Source organism: Stylophora pistillata, chromosome 6, assembly GCF_964205215.1.
Source record: "Stylophora pistillata chromosome 6, jaStyPist1.2, whole genome shotgun sequence".
Classification (NCBI taxonomy): domain Eukaryota; kingdom Metazoa; phylum Cnidaria; class Anthozoa; order Scleractinia; family Pocilloporidae; genus Stylophora; species Stylophora pistillata.
The window spans coordinates 24027224-24041975 of NC_142524.1; the positions used below are offsets into that span (position 1 = coordinate 24027224).

The 14752-nt window shown below is 38.5% G+C and overlaps 1 protein-coding gene and 1 long non-coding RNA gene across 2 annotated transcripts; one reads left to right on the forward strand and one right to left on the reverse strand.

The window, feature by feature from the left end:
• Positions 1-5950: 5950 nt before the first annotated feature.
• Positions 5951-6748, forward strand: LOC148728899 (uncharacterized). The gene is made up of 2 exons (XR_015988761.1): positions 5951-6105; positions 6436-6748. It is a non-coding gene; the product is annotated as an uncharacterized LOC148728899 (long non-coding RNA).
• A 3611-nt stretch (positions 6749-10359) lies between these two features.
• LOC111329834 (uncharacterized) lies at positions 10360-14175 on the reverse strand. Its single transcript, XM_022934594.2, has 6 exons — positions 14024-14175; positions 13811-13845; positions 12790-12921; positions 12263-12422; positions 11676-11763; positions 10360-10785 (listed from the first exon to the last, which is right to left on the reverse strand). The coding sequence occupies exons 1-6, from the start codon at positions 14109-14111 to the stop codon at positions 10518-10520; spliced, it is 771 nt and encodes a 256-aa protein (XP_022790329.2). The 5' UTR covers positions 14112-14175; the 3' UTR covers positions 10360-10517.
• Positions 14176-14752: the final 577 nt, after the last annotated feature.

A 14752-nucleotide genomic window follows, 5' to 3' on the forward strand; every position in this document is an offset into this window, starting at 1 on the left:
TTTCATAACCGCAGTTCATACATATGTTTCATATGTTTGTTGTTGTTTGATAAATTTGTTTCGAAATAAATTTTGAAGAAGGCACATTCAAAACAAGAAAAAATCTCGAAAGTGATGCTGCTGTCTTGCCATCAAACTCGGCATCATTATCAGGAAATATTTTTTAAGACTTTGAACAGCTCTGAAAATAAAAACCCATTAACAAGGCCGGAATTGCTTTGACAGGATTAAAAAATCTGTTAGCAAGCACATGAAAGCTCAAGTGAAAGTCACGTGGCCTTGAAAAATATCTGGCCTAAAAGTAGATAAAAAAAAAAAAGGCGGAAGTGGCCTTTTTCACGTTGAATCACTTCCGTTTTTCTGGATTGATAATTAACCAAGCGTTCAGCGCCGGGTGTACAGGCATAAAACGTTTAGTAAAACTCATTTCTTGAACAAATATCAACAAGGTGGCAAGTCTTTTTTTTAAAGTTAATTAGATCGAGGGATATTGCTCACGAGCACTTTCTCGGCTTTTTAAAGAGAAAATTGAATTACGCTACAACGGATGACTGAGATCTTTCAGGTAAGTTTTATCGAAGAACTCAAACAGGACGACTGAGATCTGTAAGTTTTATCGGTTACAATTTGAAAAAAGGATGGTATATGGGTATTATTTTTTGTTTTTGTTTTTTGTTTTGTTTTTTTTACAGTCCTCTACATAACAAGAGAGAAAGGTCACTTAAAAATAAAACCGAAAGTAGGACAAAAAAGAAAATATTGCCTTTTGTAAAACACTATCATCCGACTTTAACCATTATCAGAAAGATATCGATCAGGAAACGGCACCTCGTTCAAAGCCAACCGCGCTGTTATTGTTGTAGGCAGTAAATATGTAGTCTCAGCTCGAAGATATCAGCTCGTTTGCTAAGTATCATTTATGTCAAAAACAGACACTATTGTTCGCAGGCTGTCTAAGAACCCCTCAACGAGGGTCTATCATAGGGGGTCGTACATTCTGTAAACCGCCATATTTTGTTCCTTCGAAACGTCAAACCGCTTTGGTTTTTTTCTAAAAACCGACACCGCCCTACAGGTAGGACGATTATCCTCATAACCGACCTTTTAACAGCACGTAGCGAATTCTTTGCGATATGTTAATGAGCTTAATAATCGTATTTCTCCTCACAAAGACCACAAGATATTAAGAACACGGAACAAATTGTTTCTATAGAACTCCATTCAGTAACCAGCGAACATAGAGGTTTTGACGTCTAATGGGCTGTTCACAAACACAAAGATTGCTCGAGATGTTTATAAAGAGCTGTAAAAGTACAAGTTTTTAGGGCTGGGTGTGTTGTCTGTTCTTATGTGGTCGTTCTAACATGGATTTTCGGACAAAACAAGCTTGCGAAATTTACGTTACCTTTACCATAGAATGATCTCAACCCAAGACAGACGCCTTCTGATTTGCGGCAGGGATTTGAGCAAGCCGATCCAGCAGTGTAAATTGAAGACCATTGTACGCTATTTTTGTGTTCAGAGCCTCACAATACTTCCCTCTCTAATGCCGTGAAAAAGCTCGCTGTTCTTAAGTATCATCATCACGATGTAGTCGCTTATGAGCATAGTTATTCCAATACAATTATTCACCTCATCTCAGGCTCAAACTACGGTGGCCAATTTACCATTTCAAACTAGATTCACTTCGCCGCTGTTAAAGTTGTTAAATGGCAGAATTGAAGGACTGTACGTATTATGCAAATTACGTTTTTATGAGTAGAATTAAGTCCTACGATATTAGTAAACAAACCAACACTTACCGAAGTAGCTCTTTCAGCTGCTGCAATTTGTGCAAGGAACGAGGCAGCTTTGTGCGAAATTTTTCCTTATGAATAAAATCCTTAGGCGCTGCCCCAAGCTTGTAAAATAAGGCAACACATTTTATTACATCGACATTCGCCACATCGTCCGCCATTTTTCCACGTGCTCTCGTGACCCTTTCGAAGCTTTGAAGCCTGGCCTTATATCAAACTACCTCCCCACCCCTCCCCACAAGGCCGGGGACACAGAGGGAAGCCCTGACTGACTTGGTCTAGCCCTAAAAGGCAATCCTTTATTAAAGAGAGAAGCTTTAAGCAAGACAAAGTTACCGCTCAGTCTTCTGAGCCTCTTAACTCTGTTTGAATAACCGCCACAAAAACACGCAAAAATCGAAAACCGCGAGCTAAATTTATGATTTCTCGCAACCGCACGATAATTTCTTAACCGTAAACTGCCAGATAAATGTGAATGAAACCACAAACCGGCACTCAAACTTGGCTTAAACCGCCAAACCACCAGACTATAATAGACCCTCCTCAACATTCCGTAAAATATTTCTTTTTTAGTTCAAGTGTACACTCTGGATAGAAAAGCTACCCTAAATAGTCTTGTTGTTTTTTTGTTCCATTAACCGAGAGAAATGGTAATAATTATAAAAAACTTCCTAGCCAGCCCATCCCCTTGCATTATAGTGCGAAAGAGGTTCTATTGTTTCAATTCATTCGACTTTCTGATGTTTCATTCCCTTTTTCTGGTGTTTCATTCCCTTTTTTCTTAACAGATGTCTTGAAAGCACCAGACTGAATACAGAAGCCAGGATCCAACTGATTCAAGGCATTTGGGGAGTAATCACGTTAAAACAAAAATCAAATTAGGTATAGCAGAACTGTATTTAAAAGATAATTTTAATGGTGTGGGTATCATAAAGTTAATAAAAATCCATGTGAAATGAATAAGATGATTGTTTTGGTGACTAGGTTGTTAGCCCAAACATCCAAGATGTGACAAACTTTTAAACGGATGGTTTGTGTAAGCCTAAGTTTATTCACCGTAGGTTTGAAAATCTTTACGATGGCTAATTTACATTATCAACTCAGTTGATAAAATCAAATTACCTTGTTACCCCCATCGATGCAGCACCACAGTTTCTTTAGAAACTTACCCCCTTTATTCATCGACGTTGATTTCTCTACCTATTCTCTTTTATCCATTGAGCACACATGTGGCAAATTCAGAATGTAAATTCTAACGTGAGTCGAGAGAAAAGGGAATATTATGCCTTAAAAAACGCGCAGTAAATGTTGTCACGGAGAGGAGGGCGCGTAGAATATAGCTCAATTGGTGTGTTGTGCGAGGGGTCGAGGGTTTCTTTTGTTCATTGAGCACACATGTGGCAAATTCAGAATGTAAATTCTAACGTGAGTCGAGAGAAAAGGGAATATTATGCCTTAAAAAACGCGCAGTAAATGTTGTCACGGAGAGGAGGGCGCGTAGAGTATAGCTCAATTGGTGTGTTGTGCGAGGGGTCGAGGGTTTCTTTTGTTCATTGAGCACACCTGCAGCAAGTTCAGAATGTAAATTTTGAACGTGAGCCGAGAGAAAAGGAAATATTATGCCTTAAAAAACGCGCAGTAAATGTTGTCACGGAGAGGAGGGCGCGTAGAATATAGTTTAATTGGTTAGAGCGCCGGATTGCGTTGTGCGGGAAATCGAGGGTTCGAGCCCCGGCCGGACCAATACTCATGGTCTTAAAATAATCGAGGAGAATTTGCTACCTTTCTACAACAAGAAATGGATAGATATTCTTAGTCTTCTCGGATAATGACGAATAAACCGTAGGCCCCGTCTCCTGCAGGGTTAGGGGTAACAGACGTTAATTTCCCACACACGAGATTGCTGTGTGGTGGATGTCCTCCCCTGGGGTGGGATGGGTGGGTGTTGGCCCTGAAAAGCCCTTACGGGGAGTGGTCAATTAACCTATGTATGTATGTATGTATGAGGGAGGGGGGCTTAAGACTCAATACTGACTCATATTGAAACCAGCTGGATTTCATGTATCACAATCTTCAGGCTGAGGGCCCTCATCCTGGGAATAATCATCACTAACTGACGATGACGTTGAATACCTCTTCCCCACCCCCACCCTTCCCAAAAAAGAGAAAACAGTGAATAACGATGTTGGCAGCCAAGAATGTAATCACCCTTTGATAAACTGTCAATCGTGGCGATATGATGCATATTAATTATTAGCGGCGGTCGTAGGGTGCTTCGCTATCGAATATTTAAATTCTTTAGACGATAATTTTGAGGATTTTTTTGGATATATCATGAGGTATATCATATTAAAAAGTGCGAGGCCCAAGGAGGCAGTTTCAAGAGGCGCGTAAACGACTTTCGCCCGGCATATAGTTCACGCTGTTTTATTCATAGTAAATACTTTGGATCACCGTCAAAGTTAATTCGAAACGCTTGCAAATTGCAAATTTTATCGAAATTTTACATGATCTCTTCATAAACACTAGTGTCATTGGTTTAAGAACAGTGTGCGCCCGTTATTGATGATCTCCTTGAAAGCTGCATTTACCATGTTTACCTTTCATTACTGACGCAAATTCACTTGATTGTGACAAATTCACGATGGACATACCCATCACTCCATCCATCCATCTATTTGGTAAGAGGGAACTCTCCCATAGTCCATTTGATAAATTTGAGCACCAGAGTGAGGTGACAGACAGCGCCTGTCAATTTTCCAGTCATAGACGCCTGCCTTTATATTTTTACGTAGCACCCTTGGTAAGAAAAACACCCATCTTAAAAATATCTCTCCATTCTTTATTTCTGTTTAGAGTTCCCGTTCTTTATTTGTGTGTGCGTTTTACTTGTTATTCTTTTGAAATGGTGTTCCACTCATGAAATATATTACTCCAGGAAATTCATTTTTAAGTGCCAAAGCAGATCATCAGTTTTCTACGACAATTTACTTGCCATTGCCAAGCGAGATTTCAAATTAAACAACGAAAAGCTCGTCACACAAAGCGAGCTCGTCACACAAAGCGAAAGTTTCATTATGGTTCTTTAAGCTACTTAGATGCTGATTGTTTAAAGGAAAAACGTATGAAAGTTTCCAGAAAAATAAAGTTTAATAATCCATCTATCAGAGAATTACGATCATCATAACGAGTAACGAGCATTATGAAAGGAGTAGCATGGTCAAAATCAAACAAACAAACGAAAAAATGAACCCTTCTATCAAAATTCAAAATATTCCATACATTCAGTTAGATTAACGAAAAAAAAAGAAGAAAGGTTATTTAGGCTAATTAATAAAAAAAAGAAAACATGCAAGATCTAAGAATCTTCTAATTTAAATTTATTTCTTCGTAGCCACTTTTGAGTCGCTCAAATCATCATAACAAAGAAATTAACGAGTTCACCCTTGAAAAAAGTCTGTTTAGACAATTTGTCCCTTCCTTCCCTCGTCAACAACACGGGCCCTTTTCATGAGCTTATGAGTTTCTAACAGTTTCACCAGTCTATGAAAACCTGTTAATTTAACCTAACTGAGGTTAAACAATCGCGAGGTAAACAAGCGGTTGTTGAGGTGTAGCTCCACAGTTTGTCCATTTTAAAACAGTTAGCTTATAACATTTCAAGTTCTTCTTCACTGTCGATACCAGTTCTTTATGCTTCATTTTCCGCAAGTGGTTTATTCGGAACTTATTTCGAGGCTATTGTCACAAGTAAATATCTACGGCGCTCAAAACCCTGTCAATATAGCGTCATGTGGCTTTCTCAAAATTAGCCAACACAGACATTTTAAACGAAATCGTCACAGGAGGACGTTTGAATGAATAAACTCCAGACTAAACAAAAGTTTTCTTGAGCTTCGGCGAACTAATTCCCATGTTCCTCTGCAGACAGCCTTTCATCAGTCAATAGCTCGCCTCAAATTGTAAGCCGGGGAGTTATGCTGTTATACTTACGCAGTCGTCAATCCTCACCATCAGCAATAATCAATATGTTGTTGAAAACAACCCCTGTGCGGTGGCTCCGAGTTTCCTCTTTGCAATTTGTAAACAGCGGGTGTTGCAGAACAAAGAAGAAACACCTGAAATATTTTCTGATGTAGTGGTAATAAAAGCCTGCTTCGTTCTCCTGGCTCAACAGACAAACCTAACCAATAACCTGAGGATCGACATGATGCACAAAAGAATGTTATTTGGAATACTTCTGTTGTCCCTTTTCATCGACAGCAGCTTTGGAATTGGAATGTTTTGCGCTAAAAAGGACCCTAGACCGGTAAATTTTCTCTGTTTTATCATCTGTAAAGAACCTATCCTGCTTTATCGGAATTACCCTTTAAGTAAACCCAGCTCTGTCTCGTAATTATGATTAAGTTCGAGTTCAAACATAGCGGTATTTGGGAGAAAAATGCCTCCCTCGCTGTCCTTAAATTCAGGCTTTGTAAAAGCACCAGCCATCACTCATCGCAAGATTAGCAAGCAACATGTTACACCAGCCTTTTAAAGATTTCTTTTTCTGACCCAAAAAATATTTCTTTCTTGTCCTTTATTTAAGTTAGAGTATTCGCGTTTTTTTATATGACATATATCATTTCGTCCATCACAGAACTGCAAGAAAAGTCTGGCCAAAAGACAGATATGTTCGATTGCCAGGCGCGTGGACTGCGAAAAATTTCTACGTGACCAGCCTGAGGATGATGCAAATTTAGGAACGCAGCAGACATGGAGCTATGAACCTGAAGTTGATGTAAATCGTTTGCCAAAAGCTTTAAACGATTTCATAAAATGAAAACAGCCATTGCAATACTAAGAGTATCTTAGTTTATTTTAATTGCCTACAACTACTAACAGTTGCTATTTTACTCGTCTCCAACTTTTGATTTGAAATCAAATAAATTTAGACATTCCATTATATTGAACCCTCTGTAAGTTGTCCTTGTAAGCAAGTTGTAAAGTATTCAATTCTGAGTGACGTTCACCCGTTTACAGACGGAAAGAAGTCCTTTTGATCATGTTGTTTCCTAGTTCGTGCGAGGTACTCCTGAAAACGCAGATGGTCGGTAGTAGCGAATGAATTTGAAACTCGCTGGAATAATGATCTCCTCTCCGTCTCTAATTCCCACCTCCCAAGAAATAAACAGCTGCTCCCCTACTTTTTCAATTCATAGACGCAGCGAAGCGCCAAAATTTTTCATAATGTTCCTTGTGAGGTCCGTTGTCCAGTGTTTAAGTGTGAAAGTTTTTAGAAAAATAGTTATTCAAATAAATTCCTACAAGTCAAGAATCAACGCTTGACTGATAGGAATTGATGAGACAGAGACAACTCGTAGTTTTCCTAACTATCCCTAAAGGGGGTTTTCAATCATCTAATAAGCAGTTATGTAAATTTATTGGAACAAAACACACTCCCTTTCATAAAAAGGAGAGTTCAACTCCCATAAGACTGATCCGAAAACAAACACGGCCGCCATAGCGTGACATGAGAACGAGTTGCGGTGGATCAATATGTTGATTGGGACAGCAACCACAAGATAAGGGTAAACCTATACAATTGCACCTGTCCTGTGAAGATTTCCTAATTCATTTTTTAAAGAAAGTACATTACCTAACTCTTTCTTAGGTCTATTTAAGATAGACTTGTTTCAACAAAAATAATTGCGAAAAAATCTAAGCAAGAAAATTGTTTTCAAATTTTTTTTAAATTTGATTCAAGATTTGTTCAAGTCACTGATCTTACGTTTTTTGTCAGAAGGGTTCTTCTTCTCTCTCTAATTTAGAAGGGTAAATTGAATGGAGCTTGATTCAAACGTCATTCATCATTCGTTATGAAGCATTTTTCCACTGACAGTTACCGGACAGGTAATAGCATGATTATCGAGTGTAATTTGGTATAGGAAAACAACATTGAACGAGCCCGTGGGGCGATTACAATTTGTAGTCTTCAAAAATTTAGAAATGCTTATTTTCACCAAATTGGACGTAAAATCCTGTCGTTACCAGTAAATAATTCACATAGATAAAGCATCACAGAAAGTCAAGTCAGACGAAATTTTGACAGCGTTCGCGTGCTATTTGGGAGTTACACTCGTTTTCAGCCTATCAGAAGCGCGTCATTTTTTCTTGTATATTAATACAGGTTTAATTTGTAAGAAATGATGAGTGAAAGGAGACCAAACAGAAAAAAATACCAGTTTTGTACTAATTTACTTCAATAGTAATTTCCTCAACGAAGGATCTTTAGATCAAAAGAAATGAGAGCAGGAACAGGATACTCAGCGCGCGATTTTTGCTTCCATCTCCTTGCTGCTTTTCTTATAGAAACAGTTAGCTTAGCGCTGGAGTCAGTTTGATGAGGATAGAAAGCGCAATGAGCCTAACTGATCAGAGAAAGTTCTTTGAATGCTTTTCTCCTTTTTCAGTTTGTCGTGATATGTAAGACGATATTGATGAGATCGTTTTTCCTCACATCCTATCTGGTTTTCAGTAAAGGAGCCAAAGAAACCATTAGTTCAGATCGAAACACTTGTGTGCTTGTCTTCGGTAAATTTCAATTTACGTAAATTTTCTGACGCACCATATGAGTTTCACCTACGCTATGACGCAACGACGGTCTGGTCAATGGATTCATTTCTCATTTGTCTTTAAGCTTTTTCTTCTTCGATAGCTGTAGAGAACATTACAGTGGGGGCTGGAAACTTCCTCCTTGAGCTGGTTTTGGAAATGACGCTTTAAAACACATGTGTTGTCTCTTAAATATGAAACACATTTCCTCTGACTTTAAGTTATAACTATTCTGTCCCTTTAACTACTCTTATTTGTCAATCAGTGACACTGCTCTTGACCAGGCAGAGGGATTTTATTCTTATCAGGACACATTTTGAAATTCAAATGAGTCGATCAAAATTTTTTTTTTTTATTTATCTATTTTCCTAACACTTGCTTTCCATCTAAGCGATAATTCTTAACAAGAAATATCCACCCATTCCACCCCAGGAGAGGACATCCATCCCAGTAGTCTTTTGCGTGGGAAATTAACGTCTCCTGCCCCTAACCCTGCAGGAGACGGGACCTCCATTTATTCGACCCTGTCCGAGAAGACTAGAATATCTAACTATTTCTTGATGTTATAGAAAGGCAGCATATTCTTCTCAATTATTTTAAGACCCTGAGTGTTGGTCCGGCCGGGGCTCGAACCGTCGACCTCCCACACAACAGTCCAGCGCTCTATCCATTGAGCTAACTGGGAAGCGGTGAGTAACAGAAACAGTCGTTTTACATATTTTCTAACTGCAAGAAAGAGTATTTATTACTGCCGTGATCAATGAACTCAAATGAATGTGGAGTTTAGCTCGCTTAAATTTTGGCTAAGGTAACTTGGGGAAGGGTCGAACTAGGATAAGGTTCTTTTACACCTATTTTGTAGAATGGTCTTATGAAACGACCCTTTTCAGTTGCTAATGGACAATCCCTTAATAAAAATTTATTCTTGAGAAGGCTGTTTTACAATAAGATTGAACAAAAGCAACGCAGCACTTAAACGTTGTAAGAGGGGAGGGGAGATTAGTGGAATCTATAATGCACTGGATCAATCGCATACCCTGTCGAGAAACAGCGCGGGAATTCTACCACAGTCAAGGGATCGTTAATGGCGAGACAGAGTAAAATCTTAGTATTTCCATAAGGGCGATTTCAATCACTCGGTATGCGCTAGGAACCCGTGTTGGGCTCCTGCATGCACCTATGTAAATTTATTGGAGCATAGAAACTGTTCTGCATAAGAAAATAGTTTAAGAACGTGTCCACGAGAGCACCAGGCAGTCTTGATACATGCCATCTCACCGATTTCAATGAAACTTTGCCAGTTCAAAGGATCTATCCCAAAACTCAAAATGACAAACTGGTTTCTGCTTTGGTTATTTCCGGGGGGGAGATAGACCACCCCCCGGTTTTTCTAGTTTTTCTCTAAAAAATCGCCTCAAAACAGGTAAAATGTAAGAAGCTCTTACTGCAACTGTATTTCACAAATTACTGTGATGGCTTACATACGTATCGGTACATCCTTAATAGATGTACGATACAAGTCTCAATCGATTTGATTGACGGCTTGTGAATCAACAGAGGTGAATCAATTAATGTGATTTTACACTTTTCGACTCACTCAAATATTTGGTAACTTTGAGGTCAAATATCTCTCCTTGCCAGAAAGCTACGATACTAATTTGCATGGAAAGAGAAGTTACATGTTAATCACTTCTGGGAGTTGAAGGGTTCAGATGATAGTCTAATTTCTGTTCATTTTGATGATTTATTCACTTCTTCCACTGCGAGCAAAACTTTTTTTTTCCTTCAAAAATTCTCACATAAGCGGAGTAATCATTGAATAAAAAATGACATGCAACTTAAAAAACCAACATTCAGAATTTAAAACACGGTGCGGCCACCAGACTCGAATCAAAAAAAGCTTGTTATATATATATATTGCTAAGGGGGAGACTACCATCATAAAGGTGAATAGCTACACTTGCACGAATAATGATGAACAAATCAACTTTAATTTTATGCTCAAAGACACAACTACAATCATGTATTTATTCAAAAGAAACTCGACTGAGCAAGGGTTGCACTGCTCATCTTCTCTGTTATCCTTTGACGGGTCAGGATAATCACCCTTTGTCGGGAGCCTGCAGGTTAGTTAGTCCAAGGGAATCCCCTCCTCTGCAGATTAGTCCATGGGAATCCCCTCTTCTGCAGATTAGTCCAAGGGAATCCTCTTTTCTGGTCCCTTTGGGTAAGGAGCCAGGAAACTCCCCTCCTCATAGCTGCCTGCACGCTCGCGGCATGAACACTTTTTGGATGAATCATGTCTGTAAAGGATCTGCGGTGTGACGGAGCAACACTACAATGTTCTGGTATCTTTAATTTTTCAGGATCAACGCTGGTTCTTAAGTCGAAATACCTGAATACAAACAAAAAATCGTCAGTAAGCCTCGCTGCTAAAATATAAAGTTTGAGATAGGAACTGCATTGATTTGATGTTCTTTTAGGCGAACTTTATTCCGTTAGGACTTTAATAAGTGGATTTGCACGATTCAGGGAAGCTGTGTTATACCATCACCTAACCAACTGTGTGACAGAAACCAAAAACAGCGATAAAAACAAAACACAACTAAAGCGCAGCTTGGCATACGCGAGCCTGCAGCGCAGGGTTTTCTATGTCTACTTCGGTCTCACGTAATTTGAGCTTTGTTGTTGTTGTTACCATGTTGTCGTCAGTAACATGCAAGATTTGCCATAGGCAAGCTAGGAATCGAATATTAGTAAGACAACAAGCACACAAGTAAACTCTGTCGGACTCACAGAACTTAAGTGAAAACGTTTTAAAGTGGAAGACGTCTTTAGGAAGCTTTTGGAAGAATCACATCTAAACAATTCGCTCACCGCTTGCGTCTCAAAAGTATCTTAGCTCCAGCGCTCTAATGGGTACACAAACTTTTACTTTCGAAAAGTTGTGTTAGAGGCGATCAGCCGCTCAAATAAGAAAAATAAAAAAGGATATAGGAAGAAAAATACTATGATAAGCGAAGGCAAAAGGAGAAAGTATAACAACTCATATTGGGTTTAGAAAACTTTGCGCCATCTTCTAAAGCAAGTGGGTGACAATAAAAATTGGATCAACACTTGGTCGCCCAAGTTTTCACGCCCAAGAGTAATTTTGCCTGTTTTTACTTTCTCCGGGGATTAATTTTGAGATTTTTCGTCACTCTCATAGGTTTTGTGGATAGAGAAGGCTTTCGGTGGAGAAACTCAATCGGAATGTGCTTTACATACTTATAGTCTATTCAATACCTTGCAGAGGTAGCAGATCCCGGTTCCGTTGAACCAAAGCTGACTGGTATGCACTGGGCGCCAGACTCGAAAGTAATAATGAAATGAGCTGCAGGTTGAAACATCCACATCAATTACCCTCAGTAATTCATGTAATTTAAATCTTTCTGTCCTACCGCCTTGACAATGGTTGTAAAACTGCATTCAATTCATTTACAAATTCATGGTACGTTTTTAAAATCTCTTATCTCCATCACTCAGTGTCGTTCAGGTCTATTTATCTTAATTGTATGTCCAGTTACTGCTCACGCTTGCAGATATTTTCAACGCTCAGCGATAGAAGGCGTCGATACGGCTAACGTTAGCCGCTCTCGTATTTCATCAAGACTTCACTTTTTGCTCTCGTTTTTTGCTTTTTTTGAGCTTTTTCTCTCGCCTTTACTTTTCAGTGTTGTCTTCAAGTCATTTTAACTGAAGTAAAACATATTTCTTAGCAACCAAAGAGAGAAGAGATCATTTTAAGAGAGTAATAGTTTTCTGGGGAAAACTCGATAATGTAGTTTCCAGATCTTACGCCGAAACTTTTGCAAAAGAAGTACTTCACTTGCCTTTATCTATCACTCCTCCGTACACATCAACCAAGGTTCCTTTCATTCCAAGTTTTCCACTCGTGTACTCTGTCAGGGCCTTAAGATTTTCAGTCGGAAATATTTCACCGTCAAGCGATGAAACATAACATCTCTCAGATGCTACCGTGTATACCTTGCTCTGTGGGGAAAATTTCCAAACCATATATATTCATTTGCGAATGGGTCGAATAAACCGGAGTGGATTAAAATCAGGTTATTCTGGTAAGAGGTGGTAATATCACTTAAACATATATTCGAAGCACTCTTAGAAATACATACAAATAAATCAATTCAAAAGAGTAAGCAAACAATTCAAACAATTAAAAGCGCAGACGAAAACAAAAAAGGAACACAAATAAAGAAGAATGGAACAAACAAAAGCAAAAAGTGAAAGAAATAAAAGATAAAGAATATTTTGGTCGGATTCTTAATAATTAGCGAGCTTTAATTCCATGATTTCCAACAAATGATTAAACAAAGAAAGAAAAAAACCGAACGTAATTTACCTCTTTGTAATCCATTATCGAGTTATATTCTTGACCGTCAATTCTTGAGGTGAATTGCGCTATCTCTTGTTCTGAGTCCATGTTGAATGTCATGTCAATCTTAGACGTGCCTCCAGAGCCAGAGAAGGTTACCTGTAGATTGGAAAAACACGGATCCATAAAAATTGCCTGATTTTTTTTATCGTTTCCCAAAGAGGGTTTTAGTAGCCACTTCCAATTTCCCCGGCCACGCGCGAAGTATATTTGGAACACTATGAGCGCTGTTCTTTAAAAGAGTAAAGGTTCTTTTGACTAGTATTAGTTTAATCTAATGTTTATCAAAAAATAGGTTAAGAATCAGAGGTTTATATTCATACAGATATATGTATTTATGCATGTAAATATGTACGTATGTAGGCGTAATTGAGGCGTATGTATGTAGGCATAATTGAGCACTCCTACAACGAGGCTTTTCAGGCCCACTACGAACAAATTGGAAAACAAACGATTGTTTCTGCGAAAGTTTTTGATCCTTCTCGAGACCTAAGAAATATCTAATTCAATTAAGATTGCCTTAGGTGAACTCCCAAGCAAGGTTTACTCGTTCCACGCCAAATATGTACATTCAAAGAGCTTTTACCTTTATTGACCTAATAAACTTATTTATTTACTTCTTGCTGATTATCATTTATTGCTGCTGATGTTTATTTATCGCCTGACAGCACTTAATCCCTGGTTTTCACTAGCGACGCAAGAACAAGCCCTGGCGTAAGCCCATAGGCAGGTTTATGCCAAATGAAAACGAACGTCGATAAGCAAACGCCTAAGCGCAAGAAAAAGGACAAATGTTTCATCACTTTGCTTGTACTTGCGCTTGTGTCTATGCTTGCGTTAAGGCCTTTTTCACGGTAAAATGAGAGCTGCTATGCCTGCGTTAGCAATTGCGCTTTTGCTTGCGCCGCTTGTGAAAATCCCGCTTAGCTTTAGCAACTGATTAAACTGACTGAAAACTCTTGATTGAAAATAAATTGAACCGGCTTACCATGTAGAGTCTTCCCGACAATTGCTTTGGAAATGCTAAAGATGACAATAGTAAGAAAAGTACGTTATTCAATGAAAGCTGGGAAAGAAATGATAAGATAGAATTCTTGAATAATCTCAGGCTGTATAAGGTTAGCAGGTTACAGTTATTATAGTTAAACCGTTTGAAATTCAAAGGTTCGAAATTAGAGCAGTAATAAAGTCTTCTTCTTACTGCAACTCAGGTCTCTCTTTTCCGGCTTTGGTCTGGCGCTGGCAAAGCCAAAAAGAAGCACAACCGCAAGAAAAAAAGCCTTCATCATCAAACGACGCTATATCACTCAACTGCAATGTAGAGCCTCTGCTTCATCTTTTTTATCCTACCAAATGTGTAAACAGCCGTTGGGAGCTCATCAAATTGTAAAACGTCTTGAGTGATGTAAAAGGAGAAAATTGCTTAATTAATTATATGGAATTACACCACATATTGCTCCAAAAACAATTTAAAGCACAGCTGCTCAAAGCTTTTAAAACTTCTTAACATTATTTCAAAATTAGATTTGCTCAGTTGAAGGGGCGAAATTACATGCAGATTTTATGGAAAGTGGTCTCTAATGTGACGCATAAAGGTTTGCAGACTTTTCGGTATGTCCTTAATAATGAAGAGATAAGTTTCCGAAGAAAAAAAAATGCAACGAAATAATTGAAAATAATTGAAAGAAGCTAAGCTTATGACTTTTAGGCCAACGCTTTTAAGAAACTTTTCACGGCAACGGGATAACATTTGAGTTTGCGAGTGGTTTTTTTTTTTTTTTTTTTCCTCCATTTTTTATTTGCTGTGTAATTCCTTGGGAACTCAGGTAATATGTTCTTAAAAGTTCTTAAAGAGATTTAGCACCGCGTTCACGTGAAACATGAACGGCAAGAGTGACCACGTGACCTTGTTTTTTCCCCGCCATTTTTT